Genomic DNA, 16,028 nt, shown 5'->3' on the forward strand with positions numbered 1-16,028 from the left:
CCGCTCGTCTCTTTCACCGTCGGCTGCTGTCTGATCAGCTTATGAGGGACAATATTTTCACTCAGAATGAATAACGGGGAGAGAAAAGGCCTCATTTGCGCCTCCGGGTTTGTGTTGTTTTGGGACGTTGACAGACGGGGTTAGTGGGATAGACTCAGATTATCAGTGATGTTTAGTAAAGGGAGCAGTGCTTAATCACCTGTGCTTCAGTGTTGTTAATAGATCCTCCTCTTACCTGCTCAGCCATTTGTCATTCTCTGCTGAAAAGCTTCGAGACACGTGCAATCTCTGCTTTGTCTTACCACATGATGATGCTGGATCCCATGTGATTACATGGGAGGTTTTTAACCATCAGTCACTGTGGGGCCATAAGACAATCAGCACCATGTCTCCCCTGAGGAGAACAAGCTAAGCTGCATGCTACCGAAACTGAAAGTCGGCTACAAGAGTTCTCACGGCAGCCTTTGAAAGTTCTATTTTCTGCTCTACTTCTGGAGATTCATCCTAAGAGGCTTAATTTATATTAGCTGTACAATCAGATTGCTCTCAAAATACCAGCTTTTAATTAAGCGTGCAAACCAATTAAGTCATGCTCTTCTTCATTTTCCCTGTGGTTAACCTAAGACAAGGTTAGCTGTAGAGGTGCCCACTGTCACAGGGTTTGATTCATAAACCTCTCCAGCTTTAAGGGACAAGCTGAAGCCATGGCAGCTCTTTGAAAACCCCCGTAAAGCAGTCCATGAAGGTGACTTACATACACATTAAATGTATCTGTCACAGCTGGCCATCTCCTGTGTCTGCTCTGACACACTTTGCAATACATGTCAGAAGATGTTATGCATCTGCTACGCATAAAGTGTGCTGCCTATTGCTAAGCAAAGCACTTATTTGACATTGACTTTGTCCTTATAAAAATAGACCGTGATTACTCTGAAAAGACACACAGATACGATTTTAAATGAAATGAAATACAGGATAAAAATACACCAAAATAATATATTATGTGCAGAGGCACAGTGCAGTCGTAGTGCAAGATATGAATGAAGAGTCCCATAAAATGCAGTGGCAAACAGAAAAGTTTTAAGCTATAATCTAAAAGATGTGATAGTCAGAAGTTTTCTGGGAGTTTTTTTTTTCTGGGAGTTTGCGTTTAGCTTTGATTCTGGGCACAGTAAGCAGACTTTTCCAAGGTGATCTGAGGGGTCTGGATGGTTCTTAACAGAGCAGCAGATCAGAAATGTATTTTGGCCCTAAACTGTCCAGTGCTTTATAAATCTCATATTTTAAAATCAATTCTTTGACACACAGGCAGCCAGCGGAAAGATCTGAGAGCTCCTCTTAGAGAGGACTCTGGCAGCAGCGTTCTGAATCAGCTGCCGTCTGATCGACTTTTTAGAGAGGCCTGTAAAGACAGCGTTACAGTGGTCAAGCCTGCTGAAGACTAACGCCTGGACTGGTTCTTCTAAAGTCTAAAGTGTTCTAAAGTCCATGATTACACCAAGATTTCTATCTTGGTTTGTGGTCTTTGACATTAACGATTTGAGGTCCAAAGACAGTTATTTCATTTTTGATGTTTGTTTAGTTGGAGCAAAGTTTGGCCCGTCTAATGACTGATATGTTGAAGGCACTTATATGGAACATTGTGTCACCTGGTTATAAATTTGTGTGCTGTCTGTTCAATTACAGTAAGATATTCAGTTGTTTTCTGTAATTTAAAGTGGCCCAGGAATGGGGCCTTGTGGAACTCCACGTGTCATTTTTGTATGATCAGATGTGTAATTACCAGTTGACAAAAAGTGTCCCTGTCCTTTAAACAGGATTCAAACCAGTTTAGCACTGTGGTGGGAAAGTTCAGCCCAGTTTTCCAATCGCTCTTGTCATATCTTGCGGTCAACATGTGTAGAATACAACTCTGAGATTTAACTAAACCAAGACTGAGGCTTTTCTGCTGTCTGTGTCTAAGTGGATGTCATTGAAGACAGCAGTCTCTGTGCTGTGGTGTGATTGAAACTCTGACTGGAAAACATCAAAACAGTTGTTTGGGGCCAAGGGGGTTTTAAGCTGTTGAAAACAGCATTTTCAGTCATTTTATGTAAGAATAGGAGGTTTGATATATCCTTTTGAAGTAGAGATAGCACAAACCTGTCATGGGATAGACTTAATTCACACATTTTGTTCAACGGATGGCTGCTTTGTTTACTTTTGTCCTCATTAAAACATTGATCAAAGAAAATATTTCCAGAGTCATCCAATTTAGCTCTAACAGTGTCAAGGATTAGGCAATCGGGAGTCTTCCTCCTTGAAGCCTCATAAGTGACACCACAGTAAATCTCTCAAATAAGCTGTCACTCCAAATCCCCAGCCAACAGCTCAACAGCACTTTTTAGCTTGTCCTGCCTCGCTGTTTGGTTGCCAAGTACAGCACAGTGGGTCGCAGACAGCAGCCGCCCTTGCCTTTATAGTCAGAGTCTTCATGGCTGTCACACTAAATAATCAATGAAAATAACACGATCTCAAAGAAATGATTCTGTTCATTATCGTGTCTGAATGATGGTGCAAAGTAAGTAGAGAGCTGCTGTGCCCTCGTTCCAACTCCGCAACCTCCTCGGGACAGTTTGGAGCACCTGCCATGAAAAGTAACCACATATTTTATTGTATCATATAAGATCAAACAAAGGAGGGTTTACAGATTATAGGAACATTACCCTGTTCAATCTCTTGAGCTCAGAGCAATAACTAACTTGGTCTATTCTGTAATAGAATCTCTCATTTTAAAACTTTAGAAAGATTTTGTTTTATGTCTCCTCTTGTTGCAGTCCTGAAAGACTTTAAAAATGATGAGGTCGAAGTGCTTTGCTGCTTACAGTACAAGGATTTGTGTCCTCTGGGAGTTTTCAAAGGCAGCTCAGTGTTATAGGGCACTGGAGAGCTCAGCTGCATTAAAATGGCCCATTGTTTCCCAGTAGGCAATCCAATTGTGTGTGACCAATAAGATAATTTCCTAAATTCCCCATTACACTGGAGCCTGGCATTGCTTGGCTTTAATGTGAGCTTCTGACTTTTGAAGGTTATTTCACCTCCGTGCAGCCACTGATAGTTTGAGGGAGTGCTGGCGTGTTTTAGCTCCTGTACTACAAATCCTGCAAAGACTGAACGTGACAGCTGACCAGTGTTTGAAGCAACCGTCAGTGTTTTAAATGTTTTACATCTAAAATTAAATTTTCAGAGACTTTATCCTTGCCTCAGTCCAGTAATTCTACAGTAATTTTTCATGAATGATAACTTTCATTACTTCCTAATTTGCAGATTATTTTCTCGATATATAGTTTGGTCTATAAATCATAGAGCAAAAGAAAACCTCCAGTTATTCACATTGCAAGAAGGAGAAAAATACTTCAAATTGGCATTATACTGGTTTATTGCTTTAACTTATCATTCTGAAGTAAATGTTAATTGCACAATGTAATGGCCATAGAATAATGACACCATCTGTGTTTGGATTGCTTCTCTTTAAGCCTCTTTTTCACTGTGCAATTATGTCTACCGCTGGTTGCGATCTCCCGCTAAAATGAAGGCACAAAGGAAGTGCATCAACCCTAGTTTGTAGCTTGATCCAGTCAGGCTGATTGGATTGATCTACTTTTTCATATAAAAATCAATAGACAGAAAATATATTATTACCGTCTCTGTTGTTTCTTTCATTTTGTAGAAACATAAAATAACACTACACCTCCCCAGTTTGTTTTTCTCTACGCGTACTGAAGAATTTCTATTTGCTTTCACGCCTCCATTACAGACTAAATGAATGAATAAGATCACTTTTTCTCCCAATGTTTTCCTCCACCCCGGCCCCAAACCCCTGCTGTACTTGTTTGCGAGAAGCAGTGCTCAAACTATGTTATTACTCCACATAAGATTATGACAATTTCACTCTAGCCATTATTGTCACAATTACATTCTGTAGATGTAAGCACAGATAGGTTTGAAGAGTCTGCACGATAACATACTATAATAATGTATTTAAGAAGAAACTAGTTGCAGGCTTTATCAGCCTCTGACTCTGTGCTGAACTCTTCCTTGTCACTGCGTTCAGCCGATTTCCTCTCCAACCATTTAGAGGAACATTTAGGGGCAGCAGCAGGAAGTTTGATGACCCACCCTTGGTCAGATTTACCCTTGTCATAACTGTGTCGAACTGCGTTCTATGAAAACCTAGTTTCTCTGAATAATTTATCCAGAAGATTGCTTCCCTTGGGCTTCCATTAGAGCGTTGACACACAGGGGCAGTGGTGGGCCTTTCACGCCTGTGTGCACAGGCAGCTAGTCTCTAGGGCCAAACAGCTTTCTGCATTTTTATGGCTGGATTCACCACTAGAAAGTAATCTTTCCTGGGGCTCTGGAGACAATGGGAAGGGTGAAGTGGCACCATGGAGGGCCCCTCTGCTCGGCATGAGACGTTTAAAACAGCTGAGGAGTGCCAATTCTTAGAAATGCAGCTCAGCGTCTGTCCACCAGTCAATCAGCTGGCTAGCCTTTCTGCCAGTCACACAAGAACTGCTGTCACACCATACGCAGACCGGGATATCCAGATACGTACACAGTGTAGTAAATCTAGTAGTAGACGACCAACTGTGGTAGCTGTTGTTACATTTTGTAGCAGCAGAGGTTTACTTCAGAGCTAAACTGACTCTGATTTACAGAACACTGAGCGCCTCTGGCATGCTGGAGTCAGACACAGCAACAAAACATGTGGGAAGTCATCATACGTACTCAAGGCGCAGTGAGTAAAATTCAGGCGTCACCACAGTGAGGGGCAACTACATGCTGTTTACAAAGAGGCACTACTTCATGACTGTGTTGTGTAACATTGTAAAGAACAATATCTTTGTTTTTATCAATAAATCTGGAGCTTCTGACGAGGCCAGCAGAGCAACTTGTATGAGGTTTTCATCCTCTGTGCTCACACTGATCGCAGCCGGCTGTCAAAATGATTAAAATGCAACCCTCTAACTTAAGTGTTATGTTCGGTGCAAAGAGTAGGTGATATGGTGATTTATATGGAAAGACACTAAATATGTCTACCGTCACAGATTTTGCCATAAATTTATAATACGGTACAGCACCTAATCCCTTAATAGAATCTGTAGGCAAGGTAACAAATCAGTGAGCAGGACTGCCTTATGGTATGATTTTTGCATTAATGTAATGACGTATTAAAGTCTGAATTTTAATTTGCTGGATTACCCAAAACAGACGTTAAAAACCAGGAAATATGTAACCAGAATGTGGAAAACAGTAAATTGTCATTCTTTGTGTTTTAAGATACCGATTACTAAGATTAGTTTAAAAAGAAAAAAAGACTTGTTCTTTCATCTCTGACCAGTTATTTTTGGTTGACTGACAATGACTTCCTCAGTGACAGTGTGTCCACTCTGCAAAGTCTGGAAGTGACTTCATCAGCAGAGCCAGAAAAATCAAGCTTCTGCCTACTCAATACAGAAAAGCTTGAATTCACTCCAAAGGATGCTGCTGCCTTTTTCTCTTCTTGCTCACTTTAATGTGTCGCCTTTGACTCTACAGCAGCAATCTTATCACTGTGCCTTACTGGCAAATGTGCATTTTAATTACATTGCCTTGACGAATAATAGAGCGTCTGTGTGCTTTGGGCTTGAGGAAACAAATGATACTGTTGCAATGTTATTTTTCGGTTTCCAAAGGCACCTGTCAGTATGTTGCACAGCGCTGCTTCTGCGTGATTTTGCTGCGTGGAAAGTCAGAGAACCTACATTAGAGCCTCAAGCACTTGCTGAGATATGAAAATATTTAAATTCTGCTCCACAAACTACGCACGGCCTTTACTGAAGTTATAAATTAGTCAGAGGTGTTTAAAAGCTCTTAATTATGCAAACAGGAAAGAGGTTCTCACCATGCTCTGACTGGACGGTTTTCTTTGTACCCACGATCTGCAGATACACCACTGAGGACCAGAAAACTGAGCCTATGTCTGCTGGTGTTAGTCAAGCTTTTTGATTGGGTCAGTTTGTTCCCTCCTGAGCAAAATAATACAAACAATGGCCCTGTTTACACCTAGCATTAATGTGCATCTTGGAAGATCTGATCACAAGTGGACAGCACGCATGATGAATTGAGGACGCACACACAACTCGCTGTCTGATGTCCATTCCAGGCAAAGCGTGAACAGAACTTCTACATGAATTTATTTGCATATAGAGCGAGGAAGAGACATCCAATCACAAGCGGTCACTCGAGACACATTTGGAAACGCATTCTAATGCAAGGTGTGAACTGCCATACTTGGAGCTGTCTCCTTGTGACTGGCCAGGTGTAAACAGAGCCAATTACACCAAAGCTCATTCAGACAAGAAAGTGTTCCATTACAAAGGATCTCTCCTGGAATTTCTGCCTCATGATTTCACCCGTACTTCCAGTCTCACACCGGCAAAATAAGACATAAACAAGCCCCATTTTAGCTCCGTTAAGCACTTCTGAATCTATTTATTAAACACAGCAGACGAGGTGATGTGTCTGTCATCACCTCTCTGGTCAACACTGGTTCGAGGCTCTGAGACGAGTTGACTGTTTGAGACAAGGTAGCCTCGTGCTGGGCTAACTTAATGTGACAGAGGAGGAGCGAATCTCAGGAACAAACACGGCCATAGATGGAGCCCTGGGGCTTCTTCTTCACTGCAACCCAACTGATTCTGAAGTGCAAAACTATTGTTCACAGGTATCCAAACAGCACAAAAATATTCTTTATTTTAAGGAAAAGTGTGTAAACTGCTGGGAATAATAGTAATTTGCCATCCCGATTTAATATTCAAGATATTTTTACCACGAAGCAGTGATTCTATTGAATTTTGTCACATGTAAGATGGCAAAAGGGCCATTCCCAACTGATGTTTTCCCCTGTGAGCTCTCATTCAATCAGCCCACTTGACAAAAATAGCAGAGGCTGCGGCTGGGAAATATCCCTCTTCAATAATAATGGAAGAAGACCAAGAATTCAGAAGGGAAATTACAGTTTGACAATCAAAAGATAGCTGCGTCTGAGTGAATTCTCTTCTTCCCAGAAAGCCTTTGTCTCTCTGCCCTCTATCTCATGCAGTCTTGCTTTTCATTAAAGATCTGACGGCAGCAGTTTATTGAAGGAGACACACGATGCTTTAAGCAGCTGTTTTGTTTGTGTCGACACATTCTTTAAGTAGCGGGAAGAAGGGCGGCTTTGCGAGAAATAAACCAGAGGAAAACTGAAAGCCGGTAAATGTGAAACAGGAAGGCAATCAGAGTTCATCGGTGTACAGTAGAGACAGGAGGGGATCGTGAGATGAAACCAGCGAGCGTGCGCCCTCACAGAAAGGGCTTTTGCGTTATCTGCACCGATAATCGTGCCAAGCAGAAGGTGTTGTGATATAATGGAACAATTAGCCCCGATGGGTGTCCACGCATATTTTAGAGATGGTAGCTTGGAAAGTGGTGAAGCTCCAGCTGCCTCAGCCTGACAGGGGGTTAGCTTTGGCAAAGAGGATGAGGCTCATTGTTTAATAAAAGCCCGAGGTTGAGACACACTGTGGAAGTTATAGCCCGAGTCCAATTATTAGACCATGTAGAGCAGCTTTTAACAACTTCTCATGATGAACCTGCGTGGGTACAGTTTGCGTTAGGGCCTAATGTTCTTAAATGGCATTTATGACAAGGATGAAAAGACACACTTAAGGCCCAGAGGCATTAACAGCTGCCCTTGCAAAGAAATCCAATAGTGCAGTGTTTATGGCTGTTGATAAACAACAGACATTAGTCAGTGTGTGAATGAGTCTTTGCCAGCAACTCTAATGTGAATGTCTGATTCAACTCATCTCGCCTGTGGGCTAAACCTAGATGTAGCTGATAATACTGCATGCTGTAAGACTGCCCAGTTCTCATTTCATGTAGAGGTTAACAGTGCATGAGAATAAATGTCAGGTCTGAGGGGCTGATACAGTCTGAATTAGCGACTCTGAGTCACTGCCTGACAGCCTTTCACTACACTGGGGGAGACCGAACTGGCGCACCAGAGCTGTGAAAATGCCAAGAAATGAAGCATTGTTTATATGCTAATCCCAAGCATGACACCAATTGTGCTGCTCATTCTGTTTTGGGGGTATTTGTCACACTTTTTAGTAAGAGAACCTAACTGTTGTGCAGAGGGGGAACAAGTCTATGCTCAGCATCGCAACAAGAGATGTGGATAGTAAAAAAAGCAGTCAAGTGTTCAGCTGGCCAACAGTGGACCAGTCCAGAGGCTGGTTGACGTGTTATCCGTGCTTTGATTATTTAAAATGTACAGCTCTGCACGGTGGTCCCAGGGGGGATTTTTTATTTATTTATTGTACCCGCAATGCTCAGCTCTAAGTGCAGCTGAGAGATGTGACAGAAAAGCTATTAGAACCAGGCTGGCAGTGAAATCCATCACCGGTGGGCCGAAGGACTAATGACACAGAAATTTCTTGTCATCGACGAGACGAAACATATTCATTTCCTCGTGCCTGCAGGAAGATGCAGAATCACTTAGGCACATGTCACAAATAACTCTCCATCAAATGCACATCTACAGCCACTTCTCAGGTGCTTAGGGCGCATTCTGTCTGTATCTGAGTGGTCATGTTTTATCGTGCAGTGGCTATTTATAAGTGAAAGCGAGCGCTGTTATGAATGGCATGTACTCGAGAGTGATGACACTGTATTTACAAAAAATTGTCACTTTTCTCCTAATCAACCACCAGCCTGTACTTGTGCTAGCAACAAATTTTAGCATACCAACTAAAAGCGATGGTGAATATGGTGAATATTATACCTACATACCATCAGCATGCCAGCATTGTTATTGTGGGCATGTTAACACAAGACTTAAGGACACTTTCAGAGCTGCTAGCATGGTCGTAGACTCTTTAGTCTTGTTTGGAAACACCTATAACTTCGAAAAGGTTTTGCATGATGCTTGTTTAAGACGATGCTAATCCATTTCTGTTTCTAGAGTTGAAAACGGTTTTAAAACCCCTAAATTGTAATATGATACTGCGATAATATATTCATTATATCTCAATATAATAATTTTTTAAATCCTGCTATAATCATGATTTGTAACTGCAGGCGTAGAGCAGTGGGACAGATCTGAGCTGGTAGCTCCACTCGCCTGAGCAATAGTTTCAGATATGCATTAAAGGCAACTAAAAGAAAGGCTGCTGCTTTGTTTTTTGCAATGTTTCCTTGCGTGGTGTCTTCACTCAGCTCATTGTCACTTTTAATTGGACTGCGTTGCCTTTTTTTTCTTGTATAATTACTTAATATCTTATATTATAAAGCATTAGCAGACAAAGCCAACCACCATTGTGCTTCTGATCCTCTTATCACATTATAGAATGAAAATAACCTGCAAACTTCAGTTCCCCGTCCAATGTAGCATGTAGAATTTGACTGGAAGATTAACAGTTGGCCTTGTTGTGCAGAACTCTGAATCAAAGTTTGTGTTGAAGTACGATAACATACTGCACGTCATGATGCCATAGAGTTATTGAACACCGTGCCAACAGGGTCAAGTGGGGTTACAGCTAAATATATCAATTATGAATCATTTCTGAGCTGTGAAGCCTTTGCATTTAGCTGAATAGAACATCCTTGTCTCATAAATTCCTCTTTTAATCATTAATTCCAACTCACAGTTCCCCCATTCAAACTTTCCATTGTCGAGAAGCTTTAAAAGCAATTATCCATATCGCTCTATCCACAGCTGTCTTTTGCTGCACTTATTCTCTTGATTTCTTACATTTCTGGGGCAAAACCGCGCACATTCCCATCATGTTTTGATGGCCCACTTTTCGCCTGGTGGGACTGTGAAACGCAAACCGTTTCACAGCATCGTCTTATACAAACGCTCTGCATTACGGCTGCATCACATTATATCGCGTGTGCCTGTGTGCTTGTGACATTTACGGTCGGTGTTTGTTAGATCTTAAAATGCGCCGTTGGACTTTATGCTGTATTGTTGCTTTAGGCGTCACTCTGACAATGTGATGTTGATGATGATTGTCAATGTTGTCTTGTCCGTTTTGTGATTTCTTTGATGATTGATGAAGTAGAATAGTCAGAGTGAAGAGTTTTAATCATTCTTGAGGTATCCTGTCACTGTCTGTTACATGTTCTGTGTTTCCTTCCTTTAATAAATAACCCTATCGAAGAGTTGCTACAGAGCTACTACAGCGATGGCACACGTTTTGCCATGCTGATCAATTGGTTTTGCATCTTAGGGAGAAAAGGCATTTTGTTTTATTTCATGGAGCGTTTGGCCTCACCTCACCTTCTTTAATTTCTTTCTCTCTGTCCAACCGGTGGATCCCTGTGAGGCTGATGTCATTGATTGAGTTCTTTCCTCTCAGAAATCATATTTTATCCTCACCTGCTCCTGTCCTCCTCAGCTAATGACTGTGATAATTGCTGGCTGGCTCTGGCTCAGTGGGAGACGAAGTTTTTAGAGTTTCATATTAAAGACACTTTCAGTGTATTTCTTACTGAAGACTTGTTCTCAGTAGCCACTGGACCCTGAGAACTGTATTTGCAGTGTTGACCGTTTGAGAGTGTGCAGCATGAATGTAAGCCCAAAGCAGCCTTTTGTTTACTGCTATATGATTTTAACAGCACTGTTTTAAAACCCTGATTTCTTGGCATTGATCTTTAAATATGGTGCTGAAAAGAACTCAACCAGTGTGTGCCAATACACGCTGCTCTTGTTTTTAATCATTTAGCCACAATAGAAACGTCTGGTGCTTTAACAAAGCACCGTGCCTTGAATTTCAGGCAGTAATGGATTCCCTTTCTCGTGGAGGGAAGCCTGCTTGTGCGTCAGGAGCACCTGCTTCTTGTGTCATTACTGAGACATCCAAGCAGCGCTTTTTCCATTGTTTTTCAGAACTCAGCAGATTCAAACTAATGCTATCAAGTGGCATCAGTTAAGACATGTTTGAAATCGCTGTTGGACAATTTTACTTGAATACTGCAACAGCCTGCATGAATCTGTTGTTTTAGAAAGTCACAATAAGGACCAAAATGTCTAGTGTAGTAATAATATATATGATTTACAACAGGAATCAGGAAATGTGTAGACTGACACATCTTTGATAGTAATTAACTCTTTATGCTGCAACATAATGCATGTAGAACAGACTGTTTTGTTATATTGTGAGATTAGTTAGCTTGAAGCAGGTGGGAAAAGCATTTCACTTTATGACTTGAAAGGAGCAGACTTGATTTTACAGCAAACGGCAAAGAGAGCTTAATATTGAGTCTAAGTGGATGTGGGTTGGCCTCTGCGTGCTCCCAGTCCCAGCTGAAGTGGCAGGGTCATGACTTGAACTCCGTGCCGCTCGGGCGAGAGGCTGAATCGCTCTGACACATTAACCAGAGCAATCGCTCAGACTCCTGGGACAAAAGAAAGTAATCTGCTTATGAAACCAGAGAAATCATCTCGAGGCTCTAGGTGCCTTTAGCTTTACACTGCTCACACACACACAAACACACACACAGTCCCGCACAGTCAATGGCATCGGGTTCCCACTCCTCCCACTATAAAGTGATGCAATCTTTTATTAATGGTCTGTGCTCCTGCGTTGACATGGAGACCATTTTAATGATTAATCTGAAAGGACAGTGTCCATTGTACACTGGGGGCTCTTTAGGAAGCATTGTGTTGTTTTCAGTCAGAGGAATGTCAGAAACATCTGTTTAATTCCTTTGTGTCTTCCTGAGATGCCCATCAGATCAGATGGAAGCTCATGAGAGATGCAAACATTAATCACAATAAATGGCAAATAATAAATAGATGCAAAACACAAATTTTTCCATTCCGCGGCATTGGTTAAACAAATAAGACACTATGAGATGAATAATCATGAGTGTAAAAACAAGCAAAAATATACAATATACTGATCAGCTGTTGCTTCGTTCAGGCTCTGCCTTTTGATGAAAAGTAGCTTTATAAAAGAAAAGGGGGGAGTTTATTGATGTATTGCTTGAAGGATATGTTCACATCACTTACACATTATGTTTCAGTTGTGATTTTTGAGAGAGGCTGCTGGCAAGAGAGACAGTTGTGAGGAGAGGGGGGGCGCTTATGCTTGGCGGATTTGTCATCTTACCCACCGTGTGATATGCAACAATCCATGTGGCATGTTTTATAAAGAGCACGACGTTGACAGATGTTGCTCTTCATGAAGTAACCCGTCCGTCCATTCGATGAGAGCGTTGCACAAACGTTCAGCCTTTTTGCCTGGGACTCCATCCCTCTCACCTTTCTTCTTCTTCTTCTTCTTCTTCTTCTTCTTCTTCTTCTTCTTCTTCTTCTTCTTCTTGTTTTAGTGGCGGATGCCGTTTGAGTGAATGGCTTCTCATCACTTGATGTTACAGCCAATGTTCTACAAACTGCCACCTGATAGGTCTGGTGGGATCCACTGTGTTAACGTGCTGAATTTTGAGATTATTACCAGCTTGTCTGTGAAACATCTTTCTTAAACATCTCTAGACGAATGCATGAAAATTCTTGATAAAACTGGGTTGATTGTTTTTCACACTTTTCTTCAAAGGGAGGTGACAGAGGGTTCGAGTCTGTTTATTCAACAAATACAACACAGCAGGATTGGATGTAGTAAAAAGAAGGTCGCACTTGGTCACCTGGCTTTTTAAAAAACTCTTTCAAACCAATGAAACTTTGTTGTAAGTCTGCTGAGGCTTCTGTAGGCCTATATTGAGATGCCAATCTAGTTGAGGAAAAGGTTCATTAGTGTTAATTAGAAATTTCAGGACTTCCTTTCTCTTCTGCAATCACCTCAATCTTGTAATTAGAGACACCAGCGGGGGAATAATGCAGCTGTGCTCTGTGTGGGGCAGAGACGGAGGTAGGGGGCACCGGAGAGCAAGAAAGGGGGGAAAGGGGGGGTGGTTGGTGGGAGTGCTGCTGAATACTAACAAACTTGCTCTTTCCTCGCAACAAAGGAGCAGATGTCTTTTCTGACTCAGTGTGTCCTCTCCACACAGAACCGTTTTTTAATTTGTGGCCTGCTTCGTCGCTCCCTGTGACTCCTTATAGCAGGATTCTGAGCCCAGTGATAAAACCACAGGAAGACGGCTGCTTCATGCTTTAAAACATACATGTTTTTAGCTTTCATTGTGTTACAGATTTGATGTTTTAATTAGTTTAGATTAAGCAGGATTGGCACATTATTGTGTGTGTAGCTGGTACACTCGTATTTCTCTAATCCCCTACCTTGTTTATGGAAACTGGGTTTCTCGCACACAGAAATCAGGTTAGTGGAGAAAGACAGTTGAAACCCAGCAACTCAAACTCATGGATTAGTGGATCCTCATGACATCAGTGATTTGCAAAAATCTTCATGCATGTGTGTTTTTTTAATTTATTTTATTTTATTTATTTTATTTTTGCATTTGCCCATCCGCATGAGTTCATGTGTTGTTCCTTCATTTAATCAAGGCCCTGTAAGTTAACAGCCACGTCAGATTGGTTACTAGTACAGCAAGGGACTGTCTCAGTGTGACAGTGGCGAGCACCTGTGAAGCCCCTCGGTCTCGCTACAGAAAGGTCAGTTACCTCCAGCAGCGCACCTCCTATCGGCATTTGGTGTTACAGAGAGTTAGAGCGGTTGAGGGACGAGCCAGGCATCGACAGGCCTTTGTTCTAATGAAGTGCCTGTTATCTGCAGCCTGAGTAATGACATGGAGGAGAGTGCTGCCAGTGACACTTCCATTCGCTGTCAGAGTGTAAATGAGCAGGGAAGGAGAGGAAGGAGGAGCGAGGCGGCCGCCTGCGGCTGTCCGACCTTGACCTCGGCTGACCTCCTCATGAGTCAGCGTGTGGGCTGAGACTTGTCCATCAGACACCGGTGTGGTATCATTTTTAGATTTTAATAATATAGTTTGAGGAATGAGCAGCTGTATGAGAGCTTCAGTACAGTTTTAAATTTGCAAAGGTTTGATGGTTTAGATCAGAAGATCAATGAACTAATAACAACAAAAAAAAGACCAATAATCTGATAGTTACCTCCAAATGCTCGTGTGACAGTCTGTGATGTGACACGTTGGCATGATGTGCCATAGGGAGAGACGGTGAACAGTACCACCACTGGAGTGACCCCTGGTTTAATGTTTGCTGTCTTCTTGATCCTGATTAATCACACCCACCTTCTAACCTCATCACATTTAGCAGAAATATGCTCTGATGCAACGCTTTAATGCCACACAAGTCAAGATGCTGAAATGTCAAAGACAACAGAGCATTCCTGATTTAATTAAAACTATTTTGAGGTATGTGACCCCCAAAAGACATGCCAGTTAATGATATCTAGTCTTGTGAATTGACTTAAAACCTTTGCGGGTTGAGTTTTTTAATGTGTATTGGTGCAGTTTGAGTCTCCCTTGATTGCAGTTCTTCACAGTGACTCACACTGATTTGCAGTGTGGCACCTCTGCAGCCTTTGATTAGTCGAAGAACTTGTCGTTTATTATGCAGCGATGCCCACTTGTACTCATTACTCTTAATGTACTTATGCCAATTATATCAGCATCCCTCATTGGTGTGTGACAATCCTCCAGAGGGAAAGTGACAAATTATGTTGAAGAGCAGCGCTTCATTTCTTTCTGTCCAGCCATCTTTTCTAAACAGCCAATGCTATGGAGCGCTGCAAACTGTATTATGTGCTGCTGTCGGATCTTGACAAGAAAATCCGTTCTACTCTGATCCCAGTTTTTTGGTTCGAGCCAGGATGTTCAGCCGTGTTATGCAGATACATTGTTGTGAACAGGGAGGAGGGTATCAGAAATGTATTGGACACAGTGCAGGACGCCCAGGCCTCTGTGTGTGCTGCTCTGTACACAAATGTCTCTCTCATGGAAGCTTCTTCATAAGGTTCAGAATGCAGAGTATTAGCAAAACACCAATGAGGTCTCAGCATATTTAATCCATCCTTTCTTTCAGATGTGGACAGGGTTTATTCCAGACACTTCAGATGGCTCTGGCTGTGTATTAATATTGGATGAATCTGAGATATCTCTGGCAGGGTTTAAAAAAACTCTGAAGCACATTCTGCTTGCAGGAATTATTTCCCATGTTTGAACGCAGGACAGTGGCTTTTCTGTGCCGAATCTATTTTTGGCCACATGTTTGAATATGTTTGTGATTTGTCGTGGTGGCTATTCTTGCTGAATTTTTGTTTTTTCTTCTCTTGTATTATAGCGGGATGCTAAGGGACAGTATCTGTTTGACCTCATCTGCCACCACCTCAACTTGCTGGAGAAAGACTATTTTGGCATCAGATATGTGGATCCAGACAAGCAGCGGGTCAGTTTGTGTGCAGTTTCTTTTTCCACTTTATAAGGTATTCATATGGTATTTTTAATAGGAGTAAATTGGTACACAAGTATTGGTACACAACACCATGCATGCCCATCTCCCAGAAGAAGTCACAAACATTAAAGTGAACTGAGATGTCAAGAAAAGTTCATTTTCTTGACATCTCATTTTGCTCTTTGTAACAATCATATGATACACACCAAAGAGTAGTACTGAAGTTTCTACTTAGTTTTAGACTAACCAGTCCTGTCATTTGATGACATTGTTGCTGCTTTAAAAGAATAGGTTCACATGTTGGGAAATATCATTTTTAGCTTTCTTGATGAGAGTTAGCTGAAGCATTGATATGACTGTCATTCCCATGCATTTAGAATGGAGCCGGACTCCAAAGAGCAGAAACTCCGTCTAAAACCACAAATTGTTGCTCTTACATGTCTGTTTGTGTATGGATTTAAAGGACCAGTGTGTAGGGTTTACTGCCATCTAGTGGTGAGGCCACAGAAGTTGTAAAAAAAGGTGAAAAGCACTCTCTTAGAGGCAGTGTTTGGTTTGTCCGCTCAGGGCTACTGTAGAAACATGGCGGTGCAACATGGCGGACTCTGTAGAAGAGGACCCGCGT

At 41.8% G+C, this 16,028-nt stretch overlaps 1 protein-coding gene across 3 annotated transcripts in view; it reads left to right on the top strand.

The window, feature by feature from the left end:
* Window positions 1–16,028, top strand: part of frmd5a (FERM domain containing 5a) — a 59,849-nt gene that overhangs the window by 24,805 nt on the left and 19,016 nt on the right. For all 3 annotated transcript variants that reach the window (XM_076732559.1, XM_076732561.1, XM_076732560.1), the window contains exon 2: window positions 15,293–15,397. In XM_076732559.1, coding sequence (XP_076588674.1) covers window positions 15,293–15,397 — 105 coding nt within the window. The remainder of the gene's footprint in view (window positions 1–15,292; window positions 15,398–16,028) is intronic.

This window comes from Chaetodon auriga, chromosome 6 (genome assembly GCF_051107435.1).
Source record: "Chaetodon auriga isolate fChaAug3 chromosome 6, fChaAug3.hap1, whole genome shotgun sequence".
Lineage (NCBI taxonomy): Eukaryota > Metazoa > Chordata > Actinopteri > Chaetodontiformes > Chaetodontidae > Chaetodon > Chaetodon auriga.